General features: G+C 48.0%; 1 protein-coding gene across 4 annotated transcripts in view; it reads left to right on the top strand.

The window, feature by feature from the left end:
* The window catches only part of sugct (succinyl-CoA:glutarate-CoA transferase), a 65,510-nt gene that overhangs the window by 3,375 nt on the left and 37,041 nt on the right, over nt 1-25,094 (top strand). For all 4 annotated transcript variants that reach the window (XM_084940312.1, XM_084940314.1, XM_084940313.1 and 1 more), the window contains 6 exons: nt 638-729; nt 1,784-1,927; nt 4,078-4,173; nt 10,384-10,455; nt 10,559-10,656; nt 13,341-13,443. In XM_084940312.1, coding sequence (XP_084796438.1) covers nt 638-729; nt 1,784-1,927; nt 4,078-4,173; nt 10,384-10,455; nt 10,559-10,656; nt 13,341-13,443 — 605 coding nt within the window. The remainder of the gene's footprint in view (nt 1-637; nt 730-1,783; nt 1,928-4,077; nt 4,174-10,383; nt 10,456-10,558; nt 10,657-13,340; nt 13,444-25,094) is intronic.

Below are 25,094 nucleotides of genomic sequence, written 5' to 3'. Positions count from 1 at the left end.
CGCTTCACAAAACATGGACATAAAACCTGCATGTTCTTTAATGTCCAGCAGGGGGCGACTCGTAAAGCAAAGCCTGACTGTACAGACGTTTATGGGGAACAGAGTTTACTGCTCAGCTGATCTGAGGTCAGCAGACACTCCTGATGAGTGCACGGTCCGAGTCGCTGGTTTCAGGTGTGATCGAATGAAAAATGAAGCTCGATCCCACCAGAGACGACGAGGACAGATGTTTAGATGTGCACGTACGACGTGCACGGAGCCGCACACTGACATCGTTCTCCTGCAGATGTTCGCTCAGCGAGCCTCGGAGGTCACGGCTGTTTCTCAGGCTGTCTGTGGCTGCTTATCATTTTCAAAGCCTTTGTGGGATTTCTCTTTGTTTCCTGATATAAAGCGAGCTTTGAGCTCGGACTGTTTAGGAAATCCGTCTTGTTGTTTAGTCACAGCTGCAGACTCAACATCAGCTGGAATGAGGTTTTCCTGTAAGAGGAGACGCCGAGAGGCCGATGGTTTGATTCCCTGCTGTGCTTTCACTCAGGTCAGAGAGAAACCAGACCACTGGCACCGAGGCAGTAATGTGTGTGTGTGTGTGTGTGTGTGTGTGTGTGTGTGTGTGTGTGTGTGTGTGCGCGCTCAGGCTACGGACAGACCGGTCCTCACGCTCAGAGTCCAGGGTACGACTCCATCGCCTCGGCAGTGTCAGGGATGATGCACATCACCGGGCCCGAGGTCAGACTCAGACCGCACATGCTCAGTAACGTCCTGATCCTGCTGAGCATGAACAGGTTTCCAAACACTTGTGATGTTACTGTCAGACTCTGACCTGATGTCTGGCTTCACTTTACAGAACTTTGAGACGCGGCTGTAGAAATATCAGCACGCAGGAAGTGCAGAAAGTGAACTTCAAATTAAAATGTTCAACATTTTCTTGGCTCGTCATCGTAGCTGAGAATGTAAACACTGTGAAACAGTCTTCAGGATGCAGATATTTCAGACAGCGTCATGAACGATGTGTCCACGAATCCCTGACGTGGATGTTACTGTCCGGTCTGAGCAGGAAACCCAGTTTGTTCTGGCTTTCAAAATAAAAGCCAGGCACATGAAACTTACGGTCATGAACAGATGAAGAATGTTGAAGCAGTTTAGAGTTTATCTTTGATTTACTAGTTACTGAATGAAACTTTATGTGCTCACAGTTTGACTCACCCCTCGTTTCTGTTTTCCTTCCAAGCAGCCAGAACTTCTTGTATTGTTTAAGTGGCTCCAGCGTCCTGAAGCTCCTTCAGAGTTCTTCTGTAAACATTGGCTGCTTCATGTCTCACCTTCAGTCCAGTCCTTGTACCCGAGCATTTTCCTCGAGGGACGACCAGTGTTGTGCACAGAACAGACACCAGGTTTAAATGTGACCTTTAGGCTCTTTACTCCCACACACATCACTTGATCCTCTTTAGCAGAGTGAGGCCTGCAGACCTCTGACAGCCCTGAAGAAAGAGGCACAGATAGAAACAAACATGCTCACACCAAATGTTCAGCTTCAGCCTTGTTATTGTGCAAACTCAGCGTTCCTTATTTACTGTGTTTGTACTTTCATACATATAATAATGAGACTGTGCACAGATTTCCTTAGTATATGAAATGAGGGGTGGCTCAAGAGTTTTGCACAGGATTAATCTGGAATGAGTCCTTGTAAATCTCAGCACTGACAGGAAGTACTGACTCTGACGCGTTTACAGCACGTCAGCTTTCTGGATCATCTCCCATAATCCTCGGTTTCTGCCGGCAGGGCGGCGACCCGGTGCGTCCGGGAGTCGCCATGACGGACTTGGCGACGGGGCTGTACGCGCACGGAGCTGTCATGGCCGCCCTGCTGCAACGGCAGAAGACGGGCAGAGGAGTTCACATCGACTGCAACCTGCTGTCATCACAGGTAAAACCACCTGACGATGAGCCAATCAGCTCTCAGTATTCTCCACAGGTGCTGAAATGAATGCAGTGTTAGAGACGCCAGCAGACCAGCGGATACTCCAGGTGCTGAGAGGAAGTGATGCACAGGTGGGGGCGCTGTGACGCTCACCTGGCAGCTGAAACCCACTCAGGTGACACACAAGCTCAGTCAGAGCCTCAGGACACATCAGCTGAGCAGACGCGCTGCTCTTACCTGCAGCAGGTACGGCGCTGTGTTCAGGGTCAGCTGGTAAATGAAAGCGATGAGGCTGATCGATCGATGGAGTGTTTGTGACGGTGCAGATAAGCAGTCGCTGCAGCTGTGTGTGGAGCAGGAAGGTGGAGGCATTGAAACAAGCCTGTGATTTATCCTGATCAGTTTAAACAGACGCGTCAGTGTTTCTCTGACTGTTTAAATAAAGCGAGCGATTCTTAATCCTGCAACCACCCGGACTCGGAGACGGATGGGACCCGCGTCCTGCTTGGACCCGGCACCTCCCGGGGTGCGTTTGATTTGCAGTGTCAGGATGCGCTGCTTGTCTGACAGTGTTGCTCTTAAAGGCATGTTTTATGTTTTCTGCATTCTCATTTTTCACCTCTCTGGCTGGGAAAGGCGCTGCGATACGACGAGTTCAGCTCGTTTCAGGACTTTATGATCCTGCAGAGAGAGTCTCAGTCTGCAGAAAGTATAGAGACAAACACGCTTCGGCCTGAAATCGCTGGGCAGCTCAGCGGGGTCGTCTTTGGACAGAAAGGGACAGATGATGGGATGACATATGGATAAAAGTTAAAGTGTGTCTCGCTGAGTTTTGGTCCAGCATGCGGGACCGGAGCAGCGTCCGTGCTCCTCAGCACCGACCTGCCAAGAAGATTTATAAACGCCACCAACAAACACCAACCAGCAACCTTTAAATTTAACCCATGAACAGAAATGTTACCTGAAGTCTGGACTCACGATGAAGGATGATGATGAATATGTCTGCATACACCAATCTGTAGCACGCCTCCTGTGATTGGTTAACAAGGCTGTGAGGTTCTGATCCTTGCGGTCGAGTCTTGGGGCTGCTACAAATAAAATACCCACAATCCCCCTCTTAAATCCCACTGCATTCCTGTCTGAAGTGCTGCGACCACAGGCACGCCGGCCACAGTGCGAACAATGAGCGCGCACAGCGCTCTGATCCGAGTCCGTGTGGAGCGTGTGAGCGTCGGGGGGATGGAACCGCTACGAGCTGCCTGCAGGTCCCACAGAGCTTCAGGCGCAGGAGAGTCAAACAGTCTGAAGCTCAGCTTGAAGCAGCCGCGATATGGCAGCCTCGCTTCTGTCAGTCTGCCCCAGGGCAGCTGTGGCTACAACCGTAGCTGCCTCCACCAGTGTGTGAATGTGAGAGTGAATGAATAGTGGAATTGTAAAGCGCTTTGGGTGCCTTGAAAAGTGCTATATGAATCCAATCCATTATTATAAAAACTGTTTGTAGAAGAACAACAGAAACCGTCCACGAGCGTCTCTGCAGCGACTCGCTGCAGTTTGAGTCAGGTGATCGTGATGTGGCTGAAGTGCAGATTCTTTGATTCAAGTTGATGAAGGGAAATATTGAAGTAACCCTTCAGGTGTCTGTGAGCAGCACGCACACCTCACAGCATCATGTGACTCGCTGAGGCAGGCGTGTCGGTGAAGACGTTGGAGAAGCTTTAACCTCATCGTTACCTGCTGGTGAAATAAAGGTGACAGGGTCCACAGAGACTGCTGTGGAGCGTCACAGTGTCCACAGAGACTGCTGTGGAGCGTCACAGTGTCCACAGAGACTGCTGTGGAGCGTCACAGTGTGACAGGGCCTGGTGGATAATGAGTTACCTTTTTATTTTGATGATTATCAAACAGAGAAAATAATTGTCTGATAAATTCATGACCCTGACTAGCTGTGATGTTTCCAGACTCGGTGACTGTGTTAAACTCTGCAGCTTCATCATCATGTTTGTAAGTGTGATCCATGATGTGAGCTTCATCACACTGCTGATATTTGCAGCAGCTCTTCAGACACAGTGGGCGGTTCGGTGTGCACGCTGAGGAGAGATCAGCTGTTAGCGCCCGTGTGACCGAGCTCAGGTGTAACTGCGGCCTCTCTCTCTCAGGTTTCCTGTCTCAGCCATATTGCTGCTAACTACCTGAATGCGGGGAAGGAGGCGAGGCGCTGGGGGACGGCCCACGAGAGCATCGTACCTTACCAGGTATCACCTTCAACTGGCCACTATCTAACAATAACTTTATTGATATCACACCTACAACACAGAGAAAAGACAGAAAAAACCTCAGAAAATATAACATTGAATCAACATTGTTAGATAATAATAAAAGAATAAAACAGTGATGTCAGGACAACAGAAGAAAACTGAAAAGTGATGCACGAATATTAAATAATGATGAGGTGATAGAAATGTTCTCGGCTGTGACGACGGCAGCAGAACAAAGGGTTAACCTTTATAATGTGACCAGTCAGTCCTTTCTACTTAAACAGAGTGTCATTGTTATACTTACAGGTGGCTGCACTAGAATCGGGTTTCATAGGAAACAAAGGAGTAATTATGGTGTAATAACTGTAAGGGTGGTGTGATGTCCTGCTGATTCAGCAGAAACATGTTTCTCTATCTTACATGGTAAGCATGTTGTAGTTCTCAGGGCCGTGTTGTGGTTTGACCTTTAACCTTTAGGAAAGGAGACAGACTCTACTGTAGGAACATTTAAGAGCAGCACTTACATGTAGCTACAGTAGAGTCACAAACCAGAGTTTACCACAGACGTGTCCGCTCTTCTGTCAGTGCGATGTTATGGTTTAACAGCGTTTAGCCCTAAAACGCGCCTCAGCCGGTCGGCGAGCCGTGAGCCAGCTGACTGTGTGGCTCTTCTTCTCTGGTGTCTCTTTGAGCGTCTCTGCCGGCTGTAATTCTGGTGTGTTTGACAGTTTTCCTCCAGGCTTGAGGAGACTCTGTGAGCTTGTTTGTTATTAACAGACTTTATTGCATCTGCGGGAGGAACACACGTCTCTGACGCCAGAAACTCCCTCAGACTGAATTACACTTTCAGGGTCTCAGCGCGGCAGCAGACACGCTCTGACCTCCCTCTCGCCGGCCACACCCTCCAGCTTTGTTGGTGCAGATTTACGGATCTGAGAGTTTTCTCAGAGCTTCTAACATCCAAATATACGAGTTTCAGGCGTGAGCGTTGTCAGAGGAAGAGCTGTTTGAGATCTGAGGAAGTCCTGAGAGTTGACGTCAAGAGAAGGACGGAGCAGGACGAGCTTTGAGCCATAAATCAGATGGACAATTATCAAACAATTAGAAGTGATTAGTGTCATCTTAAACGTTTTGTGTCACACTGCCACCTGGGTGGAAGTGATTTCCAGTTCTCCTTAAACCAACCACACAGGCGGCTCTGCTCGTGTTGCACTTTTTGTCTTAAACCACTTTAAAGGTCACAAACGTCTCTTCGAGGCCATCGCGTTGGTTCTAGATATCAGCAGAGTGTGTCCATCCTCCAGGCCGTCACTGTAACAAATGACAGTTTCTTTTCCTGATCACATTTGAAGGTTCATAAAAGCATGAGAGAGCAGAGTTAGAGCTGCTTCTCTTCTCCCTCGGCTTCTCTGTGGTGTCGTTAAATGTGAATTATCTGTTTCTGCAAGGTTCAAAGCGCTCGGGGTTTTGGCTGGATGGAAATCAGCAGATGCAGACTGAACACAAACCAAACCATGCAGGAAACCCTGATTAAAATATAAAACTAAATAAAGAGAAGCAGCAGCTGGAACCTCTCCTGCTTCATGGAGTTTCATATTGAACTGAAAACTGCTGTTCAGGCAGCACAAAGTTGTTTCAGAGACTTTTAAAAATCATCTTTGAGCTGGCAAGAATACTTAATGACGAGGTGGGCGTGGCAATGGGCAGATTTACAGGGAGGTTAAAGTAGATCCCGGACGAGCTCCCAAACTATGTTCTACATACTCCAACAGCATCAGCTGTCAGAGCATCTCCGATAATTAACCTGCTTGTAACCTGTAAGACCGGTCGGAGCGGGCACGCTCCGTTTTGCGTAACTATTTTTAAATCCCTGTGCAACTGCAACCACGTGAGCTAGCGCAATAATTTTAGTTGCATATGGAACCGGAGGAGTTGTACTTACATCTTATGCCATCAGCTTGTCCTCGGTCACGGTTTCCTTCCACATATAGCTTTGCAAAGATTTCGTAAAAAGTATTTGCAGCAACATAAACATAATATTCCAGAAACATGCTTTGCCGATCCGATCAGCTGTTCATAACACTTCCTACGTTGGAATAGACGTCAACGTGAACTACCACGTGTCCACCATTACCTGCTCGAAACCGGAAGTGACATCATTTTCACGGAAAATATAGTTTTTTACCTTATAAGCCTATACTGGTGTTTTTAAAAGTCATGCTTGACTTTTAGTTTTCCTGAATAGTTTCTGCGATGCTTAGAACTCAAACTGCACTGCTGGAAACAGTTTATTTTGATTCACATGCTGCTTTTTTTGCAGATTTGTATTATAATATTTATTTTGGTTTTCCCTGCAGGACATAAAAATTGGTGTATCTCAAAAATAAAACTTTGAAGACACTCAAAATAAATTTCCTGTGGCTGTAAACTATTTTGTGCAACTTTTTTGTATTTACAGTTTTGAGGGATAAACCTCTTAAATTTCTGCAACTGGAAATATATGTAAAAAAAAACAAAAATGATTTTCAATTTTTTTGTAGTTTATTGCACATTTTTACAATTTATGAGGTTACTATGAACTTAAAGCATAAATATTATTAAAATTGGGGCTATAATGGTTGTATTGATGTATAGCAACTTGAAATGCTCCCAAAAATGACTCCACAGCATGTAAAATATAAAGATAAGCTCTGGCAGGCTTGGCTCTGTGGTAGGTCTTAAAGTAACAATGCGTTGACTTGGATCAGGCTCGTGTCTCTTTAACGTGTTGCAGTTCTTTGTATTGTTTTTGTTGCTTGACTATTTTTAAAAGTGTTTCTAAAAGTGCTCTTAATCAGAACGGGGAATTTTTAACACATCTTTTCCAAACATGCCAGTTTTATTTTCTTTGCTTACATTATTTGACTTTGCACGCAAAAACAAAATGATTTCACAAAAACTTATTAGCTTCCCTGATGCTAACGGTCAGCGGTGTGTCCTGTTTGCTGGGTAACAGCCTGCAGTCGTCTGCTGAGCGATCACACATCCTTCTATCTTCATCATTCCTCCCACCTCGATGAGATTCCCAGACACTGAATTGTCACCAGAACATACTGCCACCACTGTGCTTCACTGTGGGGATGCTCCTTTGGGTCGTAGCCCGTCTCCTTTCTCCAAATTCTGTGCACGAAGCTCTACTTTCATCTGATCTGACCAACGTACACTGCGGTCTGTAGAATCTGCATAGAGTCAGCATACCTCAGTCCGACATGCAGAAGTGGACTGTTTCCCGGTCTGCAGCCTCTCAGTGCATCCCTGTGCGATTCCCGACTCGGCTGAGTCATCCACGAGTGTCTCTTCAGTTGTTCTGGGCTCTGTAGACTCACTCGTTTTGAAATCTTTGCTTTGTTCTGCCCGGTCTGTTCTCGGTGACCGTCTTTGGGTTTCTTGATGATGCTTCCCTCTGCAGTCCTTCACACATGGAAAAGCCGAGACAACTTTGTATGTTTGTCTTTGTGAGCATTAAATTCTTCTATGAAGCTTGGCATGAAGCTTCCTCAGTGACGGCTCAAACCATGGCTGAGGTTTGTAAAACTGGAAGATAACCCTCAGATTGAACATTCAGGTGTAACTGAACCTGACCCCACGCTCGGACCCTGCTCGATCCAGCCACCTGAATCTTTAAAAGTCCTTTACTCTGATGTTTTCTTCATTTCGGGTTCCTGGAACTCATTTCAATAAAATGAACCATTAACTGTTATTACTGTCAGATAAGTAGAAATGAATAAATAAAGAACTTCTTCACATTCACTCGTTTTCTATCTGCCGTCAGTCTGCTTCACATTACTGGCTCTCAGCCTGAGGGAGATGTTGCTGTTATTATGGAGGGTCATGACTCACATGTGGACGTACACACACACACACACACACACACACACACACACACACACACACACACACACACACACACACACACAGTGCGTGATGTTTTCTCCTTCCACTGGCGGCTCGATTCTTGTGGTCACCATCTCTAACCAGCCGCAGCTTTATCGTCCGACACTGTTTTAATCCTCGTGTGAACCGGCTTACCCACAATGCAGCGTTCCCTCACCCTCCTCCCACCCCCAAAGCCGCCAGAGATGAAAGCGGAGCCGACGGGTTCTCCGGAGATCACGACAGTCGGAACAACAGAATTACTGGTGTTGTGGTTGCGGCTTTGCGAGGAAGATGTTAGAGCTGAAGAAGCCATCCGTTCCCCTGTCGACGCTTTTTAAGTTCACATCTGATTTCTGAGATGGTTCAATTTCAAAAAAACAGAGACATCCGCCGTGCCAGAGAGGAGACTTCAGAGGATCGGAGGTTGAACTCGGACGATAATCTGTCTGCAGACGAGTCGTCGGAGAAGCAGAACGTCCAGGACTACAGCTGCACTCAGAGCTACAGCGTGTCCACACTGTGGAATCTAATTCTGAATTTATATTTACATTTGTGTTAGGATAAAACTTCAATGAAAACAAGACCGCACATGAGAGGAACTTCTAATAAATTCTAGTTCACACAGACATGTTAAAGCACCATTTCTTACAGATAATCAATAAATACCAAAGTCAAAGGCGCTCAGATAAACATCGGGCTGTCCCGGCTGGAGAGATGCACAGACATGATGCACTGGGCTGTGAAATAAGCCAAACACACCGTGCTGGTTCAACACGGACCAATCCAAACCTGGGTGATGTTGACTCAGCACGCTGGATGGTGCTAGCAACCCCATCAGTTTCTTTTTGCCAATTAGCCTTGGAGACCACATGCGGTAGCATCTTCCTGTTAGTCAAAGAGGCCACGCCCCCGATAATGCAAACTTTACACAACTTAAACAGGTGAATAATAAAACAAACAGTTTGTGTGTCAGGCTGTAAATGTGTTTATTTCTGCTCCAATGTTTTAAGGGGACTGGCTCACTGCTGGAGCCTCTGGTGGACATCAGGGGAACTGCAGTGTTTGGCACATGTGCAGTAGATGAAAGCAGCGACTGTGGAACATCAGGAAATGTCCTGTGAAACTAAAACTAGCAGCTGGAGGAGCCTAAAAATTAAAAAATGTAAATATGTGAAGGTCAGCAGCTTCAGGTCTGCAGCCAGCAGGGGGCGGAAGCCGCCCGCTGCGACCTCTCTGAGGACTGTTTGAGGTTTTGTGGGTGAATGTCCCATCGCAGCCCCGTGTGGACTGCATTACCCACAATTCCCTGGAGGGTGAGATGAAACCGAAGCAGCAGTGTGACTGAGGGGTTAGTGGTCTGAATGCACACACAGCGCAGCGGGACGTGGCCGCCGCCGAGTGTGTGCGCTGTGATGTATGACAGCTGCTCTGCTGCTGCTTTCATGTGGTGAAGAGTTTTTATTACAGGCACTTCAGTGAGCGAGGAAGAGGACGAGAAGATGAGCGGGGAGATTAGAGGAGGAGGAAGGCCTCCATCGGCTGGCCTTTTGAGGAGGTTTCCTCTGGTGGGCTTCGGGTTATTAACGCTGATCCTTCATGATCTCACCACCTTTTATTTAATCAGAGTAAATTTCATATCTACCTGCTGGGAAGCATCGACTTAATGAAAATGATTTTATTCCTCACAGTCGGCAGCACAAAGTCAGCGTCTGCTGCCTCAGAACTTCCTAAAGTCCTGGGAAGTTGTTCTAGCGGAGAAACTTATTTCTTTGATCATGTGTTAGTGTATCGAGTTTCTGCTCTTCTCTCGTGCTCTGCCATCTGCAGCACAACACAAACATGTTACACTGCAGTGAAAAAACCTGACCTGAAGCACATCGATGTAGTTGTTGAAGTCCAGCTCAGTCAGCCAGGCTGTCCCAGCGTCTTTTCACTTTGAACCGGTGAAAAACAAAAGCTGAGCAGACGTGAAGTCGGAGGTGTCCCATCAGCTTTAAGGCGGTGCCCACATCACTCATGCAGTAACCTGTGAAGAGATGGAGGGGAGCGCGTTCAACTCCTGCACAAGAGAAAACACGTTCATGTTTATGTTGGAGGAAGTCTAGCTGCAGTAATATTACTCATTAATTTGTCTCATGAGCATCAGTTTGGATTATACACAAGCTGAGCAGAGGTATGGACGTGAATGTAAGAGCCTGTCAGAGGTTAGACGTGTGTGGTTGTGAGCGTACTGTCAGAGGTTTCTGTCAGACTGAAACGTCGCTGTGTTCATGTTTTGTGTTTTTCTTTCAGGGCTTCAAAACCAAAGACGGGCACATCGTTGTGGCTGCAGGCAATGAAAAGCAGTTTGTCCGAGTCTGCCAGGTGAGTCCGTTTACCTGTACGGACACAGACATGCTACCACGGAAACAGCTGGCTTGAAGGATGTTTCTCCCACTCACTCTCTGCTGTCTGTGGAAATCTGCAGGTCATGGAGCTGACGGAGCTGACGGAGGAGCCCAAGTACAAAACCAACAAGCTGAGAGTCGAGAACCGCAAACAGCTGCTGCACACACTGTCACAGAGGTACACACACACACACACACTGTCACAGAGGTACACACACACGCGCACACACACACTGTCACAGAGGTACACACACACACACTGTCACAGAGGTACACACACACACACGCACACACACAGTCACAGAGGTACACACGCACACAAACACACACACACTGTCACAGAGGTACACACGCACACAAACACACACACTGTCACAGAGGTACACACACACACTGTCACAGAGGTACACACACACACTGTCACAGAGGTACACACACACACACACACACACTGTCACAGAGGTACACACACACACTGTCACAGAGGTACACACACACACGCACACACACTGTCACAGAGGTACACACACACACGCACACACACACTGTCACAGAGGTGCACACACACACACACACTGTCACAGAGGTACACACACACACACGCACACACACACTGTCACAGAGGTACACACACACACACGCACTGTCACAGAGGTACACACACACACACACTGTCACAGAGGTACACACACGCACACACACACACACTGTCACAGAGGTACACACACGCACACACACACTGTCACAGAGGTACACACACACACACGCACACACACACTGTCACAGAGGTGCACACACACACACACACTGTCACAGAGGTACACACACACACACGCACACACACACTGTCACAGAGGTGCACACACACACACACACTGTCACAGAGGTACACACACACACGCACACACACACTGTCACAGAGGTACACACGCACACACACACACACACACTGTCACAGAGGTACACACGCACACACACTGTCACAGAGGTACACACGCACACACACACGCACACACACACACACACACTGTCACAGAGGTACACACACACACACACACTGTCACAGAGGTTCACACACACACACACACTGTCACAGAGGTGCACACACACACACGCACTGTCACAGAGGTACACACGCACACACACACACACACACTGTCACAGAGGTACACACGCACACGCACACACACTGTCACAGAGGTACACACGCACACACACACACACTGTCACAGAGGTACACACGCACACACACACGCACACACACACACACACACTGTCACAGAGGTACACACACACACACACACTGTCACAGAGGTTCACACACACACACACACTGTCACAGAGGTACACACACACACACGCGCGCACACACACACACACACACACACTGTCACAGAGGTACACACACACACGCGCGCACACACACACACACACACACTGTCACAGAGGTACACACGCGCACACACACACACTGTCACAGAGGTACACACGCACACAAACACACACGCACACACACTGTCACAGAGGTACACACGCACACACACACACACACTGTCACAGAGGTACACACGCACACACACACACACACTGTCACAGAGGTACACACACACATGCACACACACACACACACACTGTCACAGAGGTACACACACACACACACACTGTCACAGAGGTTCACACACACACACACACTGTCACAGAGGTACACACGCGCGCGCGCACACACACACACACACTGTCACAGAGGTACACACGCGCACACACACACACTGTCACAGAGGTGCACACACACACACACACACACACTGTCACAGAGGTACACACACACACACACACGCGCACACACACTGTCACAGAGGTACACATACACGCACACAAACACACACAGACACACACACACACTGTCACAGAGGTGCACACACACGCACACACACTGTCACAGAGGTGCACACACACACACACACTGTCACAGAGATACACACACACACACACACACACTGTCACAGAGGTACACACACACACACACACGCGCACACACACTGTCACAGAGGTACACATACACGCACACAAACACACACAGACACACACACACACTGTCACAGAGGTGCACACACACGCACACACACTGTCACAGAGGTGCACACACACACACACACACACACACACTGTCACAGAGGTACACACACACACGCACACACACTGTCACAGAGGTACACACACACACGCACACACACTGTCACAGAGGTGCACACACACACACACACACACACACACACACACACTGTCACAGAGGTACACACACACACACGCGCGCACACACACACTGTCACAGAGGTGCACACACACACACACACACTGTCACAGAGGTACACACACACACACACACTGTCACAGAGGTACACATACACGCACACAAACACACACACACACACACACACACACACACTGTCACAGAGGTACACACACACACACACGCACACACACACTGTCACAGAGGTGCACACACACACACACACTGTCACAGAGGTACACACACACACACACACGCACACACACACTGTCACAGAGGTGCACACACACACACTGTCACAGAGGTACACACACACACACACACGCGCACACACACACTGTCACAGAGGTACACACACACACACACACACAGACACACACACTGGGAGGTGTCTGTCAGACGTGTCTTCCTGTTAAAAAAGAGTTCTTCTTCCCCGTGGTTGCCAAGTTGTTCACTGTCATCATAACTGGGAGCCCTGAGGTCCTTCATTAGAACAGTGATGAAGAGACAGGACAGTTTGACCAATCAGAACATGTTTTAGGTAAACGTTATCCTCTTCATCTCTCCGTCAGGTTCCTGCAGGAGACCACGGCTGATTGGCTGAAGAAGTTCAAGGGCTCAGGTGTTCCAATTGGGCCAATCAACAGCATTCAGGAAGTGTTCTCCGAGCCACAGGTCAGTGACGACACTCATCCTCCGTCTGTGGTTGAATGGAGTAGGGCTGGGCAATATGGCCTAAAATCCATATCATGGTATAATTTGAAGCATGTGCTGTAACGATATATATCGCGATATATTCTTTTCTTCTGTGTAACATATTTAACACACTATAAGGTGCACTGAAAATCCTTAAATTTTCTCAAAAATCGACAGTGCGCCTTATAATCTGGTGTGAATTCTGGTTGTACTTACTGACCTCGAACCGATTTTATGTGCTACACGGCGCTCAGAAATCTGTCAAAAAATGTTTACGACTTTGCTAAGCTACGAAGCTGCACCGCTTGATGGATTGTTGGACCATTATGGCTACTGTAATCAAGGAGCCTCGCGGAGTGATCTGGGTCCTAAACTCCGTCTCTTCAGGTCCCAAAGCCAAACAAACTCTGCGGCCTCACTGAGAGTTACAAACTGTCTAAATTCTTTCATCTTTAATAAAATGATCAGTGTTGCTGCTTTACCAGGTGTAACAATTAAGTTTAACATCCAGGCATCCATGAAAACAGAATTTATTAAATTTAACAGAGTTAGAAGTTAGCAGGAAGTTAGCTCGCTAGCTTCCACCTAAACATGATATAGCATGTTCTGACTAAGAGATTTCTGAAAGAATTCAAACGTACAGCTCTGCTGTCACTTCCAACATGAATGAAGACAGAAAACTAAACAGCAGTGATGTTTGTAGGGTTACTGAAGTTGGGCTAGCTGGTATATAATGATGTGCTACGTGATTGCTAGCTACACAGCTATGTTAGCATAAACACAGTGAAGCTGGAGGATGAACGCTAACTTTTTTCCACTCGATAAAAGTTAACGTGAGGGTTCCCGATGGTTAGAGACAAATGCAGTCGCATGGCAGGATGCTGTAAACGGACCAAACTTCAGTCAGGAGAACAACTGAGATAATCCATCCACAATACGAGGTTAGTGATTAATATACTGCAACAACATGGGAATAGAGCAGCTGTGATAGAATACAGCATTAATGAATCAATGGTACAGAAGCGCAGTTTTTGGCTTTCCTCATACTCCAAAACGTGCTTTGTCTCTTTGCTTTTACTGTCGCCTGGCATCATGGACAGATGATATTGTTTGCAGCCGCTGCAATGCTTTCGATCGAAACAGGCGCAGCTTGATGACACCATCAACATGCGCTATCGTGGTAGAGCGGTATAGTCAAAATCTCTACCGTTGGCCAAATTCACACTGTTTATACCGCCCACCCCTAGCATGGAGGCTGGAGCGGATCAGATGAGTCAGGTTCAGCTCACACAGAGACGATTATCACGCGTGAGCGACTACCAGCATGGACCCACGGGCCGCTGATAAAGACGTGAGGTGTAGCACGTGATACGGTGTGTGTCAGTATGAGTGAGTGAGTGTGTCTTGTGCAAACATGAATACCTTGAGCAGGTGCGGCGATTGTTTCAGCTGATTGAATGATCAATATCTACACACATCTGGCTATGATTAAGCTCCAGCTGTTCCTCCAGGGCAGTGCAGACTCAGTGTGAGTCTGTGAGGGTCACCTGAATGCTGTAGAGCACCTGTGTGTGTGTGTGTGTGTGTGTGTGTGTGTGTGATGGATGCTCAACTGTCTCCATATGAATTAAAAACACATTAGTCACAGATTACACAACTCAGCCAGTTACACACACACACACACACACACACAAACAAGCCTGGAGCTGTGTGTGTGTGTGTGTGTGTGTGTGTAGAAGTATCAGAAACACGAATGGCATGAATCACTCTCTATGTCTTTTTTTTGTCTGTAAAATCAAAACAATCACCTTGATTAGTCAAACAGTTTCCACTGTCATCCAATCATATGTGAGAATTGGGCATCTGCCCCGCCCTGTAGCCCCGCCCCTGCCTGTGAGTCTTTGTTTTCTGGTTGTGAATCAGAGCAGGCGCTGACTTCGCGCCTGAATGAATCGTGTCTGATCGCTCGATGGCGATTGGGTGAAACGCTCTACCTTAAACAAATGTGACTCCGCCTCCTCCTTCTAGCAGACAGAATTCTGCAAACTGAATGATAAATATTGGGAGACGGTGTAGCACACGTCAGCAGGTTCAGGGGGTTGTTTTACTCTCTGAACCTGTTTGTGATGCTTTCGTCAGGCGACCTGACTTTGGTGAGTTCAGGTGAGCCTCCGTGCTGGAGGCTGCTCTGCACTGATCTTTGTGTTTGGGAATGAAGACACACCCTGAGTGTAGGGACCTTGTTCATAGGTAAAGGGAAGGAGGAACAGTGTGCGATGGAGTCAGTGATGCATTGTAGCTGTTGTTGCCCTCGCCTGTGATATAAGCAGCATGAAGATAAGATAAGATAACCTTTATTAGTCCCACATGTGGGAAGTTTGTTTTGTCACAGCAGGAAGTGGACAGTGCAAAAGTTATGTAGCAAAAATGAGAATATAATAAGAATAAATACAGTACACACCTGTACAGGATGAATGAAGCGTGTGTAGCTCAGCGATGAGCTGATGACCAGCACAGGCTGGACCGAGTATGGATGCATGTTTGAGTTCAAATAAAACAGAGTACAAATTTGTAGCACAACTTCATCTTCATCATAGAGAAGATGATGTCGCCCTCCCTGAGACGCTGATTAAATTCCAGCTATAACAAAAGCTAACAATATCAAACATCGTTACAAAAACAGGCTGTGAGGCTTGAAAAGATCCTGAGACACTTTCACAGACACGAGAAGAGACCGTGAGGATTAAAAGCATGAGGAGAGGAAGAAAAGGTGGCGTGCAGTACCGCCAACACGTGTCGGCCGGAGCGTGCTTATCGTGAAGATCGCGCACGAGACAAACACGTGACTTCAGCCGTCCTCTCGTCTGCTGTCGCTCAACTTTATCTGAATGTGTGTTTGTGTGTTTTCAGGACAACAGCTCCCATCACCACCTGGCACGGCCCGTCTTATAAAAGCTATGACTCAGAGAGTGTGTGTGTGTGCGTGTGTGTGTGTGTGTGCGTGTGTGTGTGTGTGTGTGTGCGTGTGTGTGTGTGTCCAAAGTTACTTGAAAACAAGTTGCAGGCTCAGAGAGGCAGATGGGCTGGTCTGAGACACACACACACACACATACTCGCAGACACACACCTGTGAGTACTGTCTGATGGTGCAGATGTTTCCACACATCTGGGACCAACAGCAGCTGTGAAGCTGTGGTCATGTGACTCGTCGCTCATTTTGCCCGTTCTCCTGCAGGTGATGCCGTCGTGACACTAAATGTGTTCGTGCTGCGTCGCTGCCGGGGTCACTGAACGCCGCGATGAACCGAGCCTTCTCTGCTGCAGCTCTGCTTGCTTTGCTGCGACGCAGCTCGGTCAGATCATCCTGGTCTCTGCTTCCATTGCTGTGCTGATGATACACAGCTTTATCACCTGTGCATGTGCTGATGATACACAGCTTTATCACCTGTGCATGTGGAGCAGAGCTCTGGGCTGTGGGTGGAGTTTACTCCCTGACGTGGACGTTGGCACCATCTCAGCGTCCCCAGAGGTTTGCAGCCTGAGAGCCGTGCTGGACTCGTCACTTTATTCCAGGCTTACATCACATCTGTCACCAGAGCAGCTTCCTTCCAGCTCATCTTTGGCCCTTTAGCACCACCCGTCTGAATTACAGGAGCCCTGGAAGTCCAGAACTCAGCCCTCAGCTGCTAACATAAGGCTGGGAACATCTCGCCATCATAACATCCTGTGAGGTCACGCCTCGCTTACAGGATGCTTCTCCTAACTTCTCATAAGTCCATCTGGCCTCGTCCACACAGACGGCTTGACCCTCCGACGCCGTGGTCCTCAGTCACGACTCTGCTTTCCGTCCCTCACACCAACCTTCATACCTGGTCCAGGTGTAGCTCATGAACCAATCAGGACAGAGCAGAGACGCAGCCTGTGAATATGAAGCTAATGAAGAGGCGCTTTAACCGTGTCCTGATAGGTTTACGGTCTCAGATGGGTGTGATTGGACAAAGTCGTCATGTGTGTGTCTGCAGTTCTGGCTGGTGTACTGGGACCAGTTAGGACTGTCACTGGGATTCTGAATATCAGCTGATGGGTGAGGTTCCTGCGCAGAAGGCCACGGCGGTCCTGCTGGCGACGTTAACGTAAATCCTGACACACACTGTATAACGTAAACCGCTCCCTCCGCAGTGCCACCGGCTGCAGGTCGCTGCGGGCGCCGCCTCAGAGGCGAGCGTGCCGACAGCAGCTTCTCGCTCGTTTATTTTGCTTTCCATAATTGCTACATCTCTCTCGCAGTAAATGTTTCCCACATGATGGCTGCAGCTTTTTCAGACTGCAGCTGAAAGCGGCTCGGCTCAGCGGATTCAGTTTCCCGCGCCGCTGTTTACATGGCCGCCGCTGTGTTTTGCCCGGCGTGCCTTCATTAGCATCCATTTGCAGGCTGTAAACAGATGGAACCACATCAGATCTCCCGTCTGCCGGGCCGTAGATCATGGAGCAGTTAAGTGGGCAAAAGTGGATCGTGGGTTTGTTTTCATTCGGATGTTTCCTGGTTCTTACTCTGGATTTAAAGTTTCCACGAGCTACGAGGTTTACGCAGACCGGCCTTTGAAGCAAACGTGGACGTCAGACCTGATGGATGTTCCTCCGCTGAGCCACGGAGCTCCGCTGATGAGCGCGAACATGTGAGAGGCCGGTCGGGAGGGTCGGTGGCTCGATCCCCGGCTCCTCCGGTCCGTCCATGAGATTATTTGATTTTATCAGGACAGGTCGTTGGGACAAAAGTGAATTCATGAAATATTTAGACGTATGAATAAAGGGTAAAAAGTCCCGTTAAGCCCCGCCCCCAGCTCGCCCTGCCTGTCAGGTTTGATGCATCCCCCGTGGAGCCTTTGGGAGTGAATGATTTATGGATTTAGACGTTCTTCAGCATGAGTTTTGTGCTCGTGAGCTTTGGACAGTGTGAGCTGCTCTGCTTCGCCGTGCAGCAGCTCGCTGAGCTGAACGCTCGCTCGGTGGTTTGTAACATGCAGCACACACGTTACACGTACAGGACACGAGGCCGCTGTAATGTGTCTGTGTCCAGGGAGATCAATACGCCACAGAAAATAGATCCGTTCTCAAAAACAGCCTCTAAATTAAAAATAACAGTGAGATGTGTTATTTATATTTATCTAATAAAACAGATTTATTTGGCTCCGTGCTTCATTTTAGTAATGACATATTTTTAATTTACTTCATTTATTATTGATTATTATTATTAACTAATATTATTAGTTGGTTATTTATTTAAATACTCTGTTTGTTTTTACTTTTGGATTCATCTTTGCTTTGTTCTCTCTGCTTCGTGAGGCTGGTTTCGTTTGTCTCGTCAGCCTTTCGGCTCCGTTGCAGGAAACGGGAACATTTTAAACAGAAATATAAAAACGAACATGTTTGAAGAGTTAAATGAAGAAATACTGCATGGATGTACAATAACAGAAGATTAAATGCATAAATCTAAAAATAATAACTAGTTTTGGTAAAATAGAGGAAAAAATGCAGAAACAGACTCAGATTGTCACAGAAACACGAGTCATCCTGCATTTTATATTTTCATCGTTTTGTGATGATCCTGACGCAGGTGTTGCTGCGTTGCTGCTGCGTTGCTGCTGCGTTGCTGCTGCGTTGCTGCTGCGTTGCTGCTGCGTTGCTGCTGCGCTCTGACGGTGGCCCACCCGAGGACACGCTGTGTGAAACACGAGTGTATGTTAACATTAACGACTCGTTAACTGATTCTGAGCTGAAAGAACAGAAAGTAGAGACGCTGTGAGGTTCAAAGTTCAGTTTGTGGTGCAGGTGAATCCCACGACATCAGACTGGACCAAGTGGGTGGTTAAAGCGTGGATACTGAGCTCAGAGCAGACGCTTGTGTGGCTGCTGAGGGCTGGCGCAGGGAGACTGAACACAATTAAAGTTCAGTTAGTCTCCCATGTTGGTGTGTTTACCATATCTGACTGTAATCATAATCAGAGTGCCGGGATTTATCATCCGCTCTGCATGATAATGTCTTCGTTCTGGAACTGATTTCTCCTCCAGCTCCCAGCGAGCTGGAGGAGAGCTGCTGAGTTACCATTTTAAACCTGACTGTAAGGCTGTATGTGAGCAGCAGCCATCCCATAATCCCATTAAAGAAGAAGAGGAGTCCACTGTAGAGCTGCTGCTTGGTCCACACAGCAGCTCCTCATCAGGATGGTCAGAGGTCATCATCCCAAACCTGGAAGTGATCGGGAAAGACGCTGCTCGGCGCTGGTGGACGGCCTCTCGCTCGCCCATCTGTCTCACCGCCTCTCTGTTCGTCGAGCTTTGAAGGCACACGATGACGATGGTTCCTCACTGTGCCTGTCCTGGATCACGGTGCAGGTTCATGTTCTCACTTACTTTAATGGAAAAATCAGGCTTTCTGGTCTTAGGAGGTCAAGGGTCAATGCTGCCTAATCCTTGAATATGAGGAACAGCTGAGTTTGTGTTCAGGCCAGTGCAGTGTGCTCAGTGATGTCACTAAAGATTTCTGACATCATAAAGGGCTTTTTGTATTTCTTTTTGGGCTTCTTAGCTGCACCGTCTGCTGGAGTCTCTGCAGGAACCAAAGCTCCACGCTGTCATTTCTTTCTTTTGATCTTATGAATGAATTTTGTCCACAAACAGGAAAAAGTTTTGTTTACTGAATAGTTTAAAGGTGCTGAAAGCTCACACAGATGGGAGAACGGGTGGGATTCATCAGCAGATCTATGGGAAGTGCTTAAATGAGATCGATGAACCTGACTGGAACAAATCTGATGATGTGACATCAGCTGACAGTCCTTTCAGTTTATTCTCTTCATCATTTCTCTGTTTGAGTCCAGGCTGTGATGTAAATGGTCTGTATTTGTACAGCGCTTTACTAGTCCCTAAGGACCTCAAAGCGCTTTACACAAACATTCATCCACCCATTCATCCACCCAGTCATCCACCCATTCATCCACCCATCCACACACACATTCACACACTGGTGATGGCAGCTACATTGTAGCCACAGCCGCCCTGGTGCGCACTGACAGAGGCGAGGCTGCCGGACACTGGCGCCACCGGGCCCTCTGACCACCACCAGCAGGCAACGGGTGAAGTATCTTGCCCAAGGACACAACGATGGAGACTGTCCAAGCCGGGGCTCGAACCGGCAACCTTCCGATTACAAGGCGACCTCTCTCTCGTTCCCTTATAAACTCACATTTTGGCGTCTTGGAGTCCTCACAGTCATCTTTACCTCCTCACGGTCTCTGTGTCTGCCCTCCTGTTGCTCGCCCTCGCCCCCCCCCTCCCCCCGGAGGCCGACACTCACCGACCTTGTTTTTATGACTGCAGACCCTCCGGCCATGTATCTGTCATGCTGTCTGGGCAGCGTCCAGGTCCTGCAGAAAACATCCAGCTAAATATGGCTTTAATATCCTGACTACTGGAGGTGCGCTTGATTTATCCCAGCTGAAACCTAAACAGCCTCTGAAGTGGATACCTAACATGTAAGATCAGATAAATCAGCCCCTCTTCAGGCTGAAACCACCACCTCTGGCAGCACCACGTTTTACTCCCCACTTAACTAAACAGAGCCTCACAGACTTTACCCTCCAACCCCGTCCACCTACAGTCCTACAGCCTGGGAATTGAACCCTAACATTAGTGACTTGCTCATGTTGCTGCATTGTTCATGCCTCTGTTTGGGAAACGGTCTGATACTGCAGGAGCTGTCAGTTCTGAAGCACAGCCTCTGTAGCTTTGGCTGCTGTCCTGATTTATTGGCTTAAACAGGAAATTAAACTTTACCTTTGGGATGTTCGTACTCTTGGTGGAACTCAGAGATTTGGACTCCCAGGCTAAGCAGCCCTGCTCCCTTTACCTTGCCCTGCTTTGTAAAGCTAACCCCCTGAGTGAGTACAAGCTTCAATCAAAGGAAGCAGCTTCCATAACCACGACGGACTGTAACTGAAACATTTAACTCCACTGTCTCTGGGTTTACACCGACTCCGGGGAAGAGAACTCAAACAACGCAGTGTTATCTGCTCTGGCTGATGTCACTGCTTTGCTCCTCCACAGTAGCAGAGCCTCCTTCGGCGCCTTAACCTGTAATGGTTTGATCAGAAGAAATGCAAAGTTTCATCTCCTGTTAGTTTCAAGGATCCAGTTGTTGGATGCTTTTTGCCACAAACGTTCAGCACTAACAGCCAAAGTACCGACGTCAGGCTGAATTAGTTACAGTAACTTTTCTGAACTTGTGATTTTTCGTACATTTCTGCAGGACCCGTCCTGTCGTTGAATCGAACATCTCAGCAGCCAACAGTCACAACCAGCTTCTCCTGCGTGGCAGAGTCTCAGTTTGTGGATCTTTTCATGAAAAAGGTTTGTGCAGGGAGACAAACAGTGATCTACAGCTGTTGGTGTGTTTTTGGTGAAGGACTGAGCTGAATCTTGGCAGATTAAACAGACAGTGGTGCCTGTTCACAACTTGCTTGATGGAACATGATCCTGAACCCTGAGTGATAACCAGACTTTTTACACATGTGAATCCTTTCTGGGACTCTTCCTCGTTCAGTTGTTCACTGACGATGACGATGAAGCAGGTATCCTGCTCTGGGAAACTGAACCTCTGATGTTTTTAACGTGTTTCTCTTGGGAAGCGGCGCTCGGAGCCCTAACCCTGGATCGGAGGGATGAACTCTCCATGGTGTTGTCAGTCCAACCTTAAACAGCGCAGTTTTAATTACTCGCTCTGGCACTGAGCTACAAGAGTTTATCTTTTAATTCATTCCTTTGCTCCATTTTGTGGTTGAAATGCAGTGTTTCTGTCATCTTTAAAGCTCTACATGTCTTTGTTTGGACATGAGTTCCCCAAATAAGTTTTATTACTGTCTGGAAATTGTCAAATAATGCCATAAAAAATGCTGCAGAAGAAGTCGCTCTTCCAGTGAACATTCCTGGGAAACAGGCTGAGCTGAAGGTTGGATGGAAGGATTAAAGGTGTGAGGACAGACGGAGAGCTTCCTCTGACGTCACGTCAAACCTTCAGCATCTCCAGCTGCCAGGTGTTGGACATAAAGGTGAAATAAGAGATAATAATGTCAGAGTTTGTTCGTATTTATGAGTATATCTGTTTCTGGGATGGATCAAAGCGTGGAGAGACCTGCAGGCCCTGACCTTAGAGAGCTACGCTCAGACACATTTATGGGAGAGGCTGTGTGAACTGAGTGGATTAAATAAGGCTGGAAAATACCTGAAAGTAGAGTCACAACGATGCTCGATCACTTTCTACAGAGTCTGATATATGAAGTGAAAACAGCTGAAACCTGTTTCCACTCATCTGTTTATGCAAAGTGCTGTTACATCACGCTTTTATGGTCATATCACATCACCTCGGTGACCAGGAGATAGCAAAGATGCAGGGAGAAAGTCTGAGAGAGCAGTGAGCCGGAAGTTCGTTTGTTTCAGGATGGAATTCATTTAAAGTCTCGCCGCTCTCCAGGCTTCCTCCAGGTCACGCAGACCTGCCCGTCTGTTCCCAGATAACCCGGATAAGCCGCAGGCTGACAGCTGAACGCAGCTCGGGGGAAATATATTTCTGCTCTGGATGATCGGCGGGCTGATGTGATGAATGTGGAAGTGTGGGGAGGATTTCACTTTCCACCAGCTCAAAAAGCCCCAGTTAATAGTTCCAGTAACAGCCAATCACGTCGAGCTTTTGGTTGCTGTGTCCGTTACTGATGTCAGACTCTGTCAGGTAGGCTGTTTTGGTGTGTTTGGAACTTTTACGGATGTTTCCATGTTCATGTCTGTACGTACAGGAAGTGCACCGTCTTTTGTTTTCACTTACCTGATGAGACGAGCTCTGAGCGCGCTCCTGCTGTTGGTGTGAAGCGCCCGCTCAGGGCGTGGCCCGCTCAGGGCGTGGCCCGCTCCGAGGACAGCGGCAGGTGGGGAGCGTGACTGGATGGTACACCTGTCAGACTGTGGTGCAGCTGTCCTCAGGTGAGCTCGAGTAGACAGAAACCTGTCAGGAAGCAGAAAGCGAAGAGCTTGCAGAGGCTCGTGATCCTCGTGATTGTGACTTTTTTAAGTCTGAGGTGTCGGGTCCCGGGCTTCACTGACCTGTGGCGTCCAGGCGTTCACAGCGACGTCTCTCGTTGATCCTGTGACGTCGGCTCTTTGTATCTTTGTGGTTCACCTGCTGGTTACAGGTCAGTTTGACCCTGCTGCTGAGGAGCTGTTGCAGCGGTCCTGCTGCTCAGTGTGAGAGGAACCCAACACGTGTGGCCACGCGCTCGGCTCACGAGCCGATCTGTGTGCTTCTGATGATGATGTTGGAGCTCCGCAGGTCTCTGGTTGATGATCACATGATCAGCTGTCCTCAGACTGAGGATGATGGTATTTCCACTCTAACTGGTCAGTGACCAGCTGGTCCGTCGGCCTGTGTGACCTGTGAGGCCAAAGATGACATGAAGCCCTGTGTTTTACATTTATCTTGTCTCACAGTCGTGTGTTATTTCCTACTAAACACCGAGTTTAAACTCTCAGCTTTTGAAGTGGAGCTAATGTTGCTTTGTGGAAACTGATCCTAGATTAACAGCTGAGGTCCGCCTGCCTTCAGCCTGGAGCTGAGCTGGGTGTGAGCTACTCTCTGCACGCTGTCAGACTCATGTATACGTTATTTCCCTTCCTGTAACTTTCCTCCGTGTTTTGTTTTTGAGTTTAACATCAGCCTGAGTTTGGAGATTTGACTCATTTCGATATGAATACCAGATGGTTTGCTTCAGCTCGGTAAACAGACGCGATGCTCCTGTAGCTCGGTGACGTCAGCACAGCTTCATGTGTCCTCTCAGGGGCTTTTAGGTGGTTTGGAAGACGCTCGCCCGTCCTCCTCCTCTGCTCCGCAACGTATTTTTCTAGCAGATAAATCGTGTGTCTCACGATGAATCGCTGTTATCAGAGGCAGCGCTGAGTCAGCAGGGAGAGCTTCTCTCTGCCGCGAGTCCTGAGGAAGCTTCGGTCATAACTTCCTGCTCCGGAGGATGTTATCTGTCTGCTCCTGGGTGGTGCATCCGTCACTTCGGATAGAAATCACAGATTATGGAGAAAAACCAAACTGACTGGCTTAACAAGGACAACACGACCCAGACGTGGGAGAACGCTGACCTTCATTCGTGCATTTACAGTAAAGACAAGTGTTCTTCATTAAAACTCCTGTTTGTGCAAATCGGATGCAGCTGGACTTGTTACACAACGACGACATTTGATTGATTTTAATGATGAAATAATTCCTCCAGCTCCGAGCACAGAGAGCGTTTAGCCTCCAACGTGTCAGAGGGAGGAGGTTCCCCGCTCTCGTCTTCATGCGCAGAGGGCTGAACGCGACGGCGGCGTGGCTCGGCGTCCTGCTTCTCCTACGGCGCTCGCTCATATTTCCAGACGTGTTTTCAGGCTGCTTTTGGGAAAAGACGACAATCTTTCATATTTGTTGACAAAACATGACAACTCATACTCTAAATGATGTGTGTTGGCGTACGCTTAGACACGAGAAATGCTGTTGCTTTGAAAACAGTTGGGACCACCGTCTCAGACTCGTATTAACGTGT

The sequence above is a fragment of the Perissodus microlepis genome, chromosome 9 (genome assembly GCF_051167445.1).
Source record: "Perissodus microlepis isolate ML-2025 ecotype Zambia chromosome 9, ASM5116744v1, whole genome shotgun sequence".
Lineage (NCBI taxonomy): Eukaryota > Metazoa > Chordata > Actinopteri > Cichliformes > Cichlidae > Perissodus > Perissodus microlepis.
This window is presented reverse-complemented; position numbering and strand designations above follow the sequence as displayed.